Source organism: Amblyomma mixtum, chromosome 1 (assembly GCF_055824585.1).
Source record: "Amblyomma mixtum isolate Tamu chromosome 1, ASM5582458v1, whole genome shotgun sequence".
In the NCBI taxonomy this organism is placed as follows: domain Eukaryota; kingdom Metazoa; phylum Arthropoda; class Arachnida; order Ixodida; family Ixodidae; genus Amblyomma; species Amblyomma mixtum.
Window position 1 is genome coordinate 325,352,337 of NC_143012.1, and position 3,868 is coordinate 325,356,204.

Here is a 3,868-nt window from a genome sequence, read left to right on the forward strand (position 1 = left end):
CTGCGCTATGTCAGTGCACGTTAAAGAACCCCAGGTGGTCGAAATTTCCGGGGCCCTTCACTACGAAGTCTCTCATAGCCTGAGTCGCTTTGGGACGTTAAACCCCAATAAACTAAGCCAAACCTTTAAGGCTAAAAGGTAGTATGGATGGCACGGACAAGCTGATTAAGAAAAAAAAACCTCCAAACAATTCCCAAACATGAAGAAATGACGGTGACACCTGTGCCACACGTCTTCTACTTGATGACAGCTACAGCACGTTTATGTTTCGCTCACAGAATATTTTGAATGTTTCACCCACGAGGTAAGCATCAATGAATCTACGTATGTACGTGATTAACATTAGAAAGTCACAGTAGGGATTTACGGAGCAATAAGCACAAATATAAACGTAACCACTAAATACCTGCGCTCCTGCTGTTAGAAAAAGTGGCAGTGGGCTAAACTTGCTTAATTCCGCTTGATCAAGACATGAATTTGACATATGAAACCTGCACTTGGAAAAGAAGAAATGTAATGATATCCTTTAGTGCAGTGTGTTTAGGGGAATATTTCTGCTTCTAACTCATTCAGGAAAGCTGTATAGCATCCGGTTGCAGATGCATGGCAGCGCTTGGGTGGATGCTAATAAGGAATTACTCCTCTATGTCAACGGAATGCATTGTAAAACATCGACAACCTGAATATTTTTTCACCAGCACCAGTCTAAATACAAAATGTGTGGCCTTAGCCTGAGGCGAATTGGGACGTTGAATCCCCAATAAACCGTAAACCATAAGTATAATGCGTGTCCAGTTTGAAAAACGTATACTTCCCCAAAGACATCCAGGAGGTAACTTTGTTATGGGCTATTGTTTTAAACTCTCAATAGCATCTGCTACCTAACCACAAAAGCGTATCGCGGGAGAAAAAGACAGCGTTTTCTTTTCAGTGCATTTCGAGGTAGGCAGAAACAACCAAAATAAATGGAAGCCTTGAATTTAGCTAAGAAATCGATTCGCACTAAGAAAGGCTACATGAAGGTCTATTTAATGCAAGTATGCGCAACGTGTACTCTGCGCATTTTCAAAACTGCCAGACTAACGCAACAAGCCCTTAGATGAAATGTTCATTAGAAATAGTTCTGTACGGTTCTAAAAGGACTTCGCTCAGAAGAACAGAAGAAAAAAATTGAACGCCTCATGATATTTGTTCGCTGTACCTTGATTTCATCTGTCTATGTGTTTAGCCAAGTCCTGTTTTATTCGCGAAAAACTGCGGTTATCGCTACTGACTTTATCATGAAGCACTTTTGCGGCTTGCTGCTGCGAGTAATCAAAATATGCATACTCACGTGACCAGCAGACCGATCTCCAGCCTGCGCATGCTCGCGCATAAGCTATAAAATTGGCAACACGAGACCCAGCCTCGGCAGTTCATCTTCGGATTCCGTCCCCGCACGACGAGATACAGCATCATGGCGCGCACCAAGCAGACTGCCCGCAAGTCGACCGGTGGGAAGGCCCCGCGCAAGCAGCTGGCTACGAAGGCTGCGCGGAAGATTGCACCGGCCACGGGCGGAATCAAGAAGCCTCATCGATACAGGCCTGGTAAGTTTCTTCTTGGTTCTGAGTTGCGTAGCCCACAGTGAATTCACTTTAAAGTGAATTGAATGTAAAGACTCTGCAGATGTGCTGCAGCGTCTTTTAACTGCTAGTAATTGCCAGCCGTTTAAAGGCGATGCGAGTTCCTGCTCCTCTAGCGAGGACCTTTATTTCTCCCCCGCCCACAACGATTGGCGTTGCTTATTTTCTTCCCGTAATTTGCCCTAATCGCTATTTGCTTTCATTCGGGGCTCGTTAATTGTGTGGCCGCTTTGGCTACGGTTGTTGAAATCTCTCGGCACGTGGTTACTGTTCGCTACAGCGATAAACCTGAACGGGGATAATTTTCCTGTGGTCATTGGTACAGCCTCACGAACATGCCTTTGCCCATTCGAGCATTAATTAGCTGGACATCAAGGATTCCTTCGCAGTCGTTCTTGTCAATGGTCGGAGGTTGCCGCTATCCCGCCTGTCGTTCGTTATACTGTTCGCCTGGTTCGTCCACTTTAACCAATATTTCACCGCTTTCACTTCTTCCGCAGGAACCGTCGCTCTCCGGGAAATCCGGCGCTACCAGAAGTCGACGGAAATGCTGATTCGCAAGTTGCCTTTCCAGCGCCTCGTTCGCGAGATCGCCCAGGACATGAAGACAGACCTTCGGTTCCAGAGTTCGGCGTTGATGGCTATCCAGGAGGCCTGCGAGGCATACCTCGTCGGGCTTTTCGAGGACTCCAACCTGTGCGCTATCCACGCCAAGCGCGTCACGATAATGCCTAAGGACATCCAGCTAGCCCGACGCATTCGCGGTGAACGAGCATAGCGTCCTTGTTCAATGTAGTGCATGCTCGTTGTAAATACCTCATCTTCATCACGCCACGCCCACCGGGTGCTTTTAATTCTCATGCTCAATAAACTTGCCTTCCCCCTTTTTTGGTCTCGTTAAATATTTCGATTTAGAGCATTTTCTTTCCTTTATTCGCTCTTTGTGTCTTTGTTAGATACCTTGCCACTTCAAAATATCCAGCACTACCACTTGCTCGGATCTGCCGCTGGTATCTGTACCGTTACCTCTTTACAAAACATCAATGCCCCAGCGCTCTTTCCTAGTCGAACAGTTTCAAGTTTGCAGCGCTGTCTACACGCGAAAGCCTGTCCCAATTGTCTGTTCCTGGAAGCGATCCGCCTAAGCTCTTCCGGCATGATCTATTACGGGACAAACACACGACTTACTTCGTCGGATTACTGCCATGGTCTGCGAAGGAAATGCTCACATATTCTTCGAGCTTTTTTCGTGCGTCCTGCACACCGAAAAACATAAAATGATTCGTAATCACCGTTACGATAGTCGGTGCAGAACACACATTTAGCTCAGAGTCGAATTCAGTTGTTATATAAGCCAAAGCACTTGGTCGTAATTCCGGTTTCACTCAAAAGCTTGCGCCCAACCAAAATATTTGTCGTAATAGACGAGGGTCTGGGAACGCAGCTCGTGCGGTGCCGATTGTAACTTTTTGTTATATATTCCAGCATGCTCTTTAAATGCAGTTACGTGTTATTGTTCTGTTGTTTTGCTTGCTATCTTTTTTCTTCCGGGTAAAAAAAAAAAGGTTATCAGAAAAACAAAGCGAAACAGTAGCTGCGTGGAAGTAACGTTGTGCACGTGGGTAGACAGTGTAAGCCTCATCAGTCCTGGTAGATAGCGTTCCTTGTCGCTGCCAAGGCCACGTCTAACCTTTACACTTTATTCAACACGCTGGGAGCGGGAGCGGCGGCGTCGCAAGTGTTTGCCCGAACTCGCACAACACATGAAGCGTGCTCTCCGCCACGCTACGACACAAAGGGCCTCAGCCCCGTTCACTGGTTGTGAAGCGGGGTATCCACTCCGAGGTGTCGACACTTCGGCGAGAAGACATGTGTCTGCGTACGTGGATGACCCAGCTCGCCACTCGGCTGGGATATCTCGCTCAAGGACAATTCGTGCCATAAGGGAATCTGCTCCTCGCAGCAAGCTGGAACCGCGCTCTAGCGCGAGATGAGAAAGAAAGGGAATACGCAGGCTTGTTTGCTATCACACCTCACGTCAGTTGCGCAAAGAGCATCCGCGTTGTTTGAAGTGAATCAAGAGCGGACACTTGACGGACGACCGGGCCGGGCTGGGCGTCGCGAACAAGGCGCAGCGACGCGACAACCGCCGCTGGTGCCCGGGCACGTATGCGCTCTCGTATACGCGAAGCGTCCACTCAGTCCCGCGTAGGCTCGAGGAGGGGCCCGGAGGTCGTTTGCAT

The 3,868-nt window shown here is 48.1% G+C and overlaps 1 protein-coding gene across 1 annotated transcript; it reads left to right on the forward strand.

Annotated features, from left to right (window-relative positions):
- Window positions 1–1,433: 1,433 nt before the first annotated feature.
- On the forward strand, window positions 1,434–2,500 carry LOC149372781 (histone H3.1). Its single transcript, XM_089587359.1, has 2 exons — window positions 1,434–1,589; window positions 2,126–2,500. The coding sequence occupies exons 1-2, from the start codon at window positions 1,457–1,459 to the stop codon at window positions 2,401–2,403; spliced, it is 411 nt and encodes a 136-aa protein (XP_089443485.1). The 5' UTR covers window positions 1,434–1,456; the 3' UTR covers window positions 2,404–2,500.
- Window positions 2,501–3,868: the final 1,368 nt, after the last annotated feature.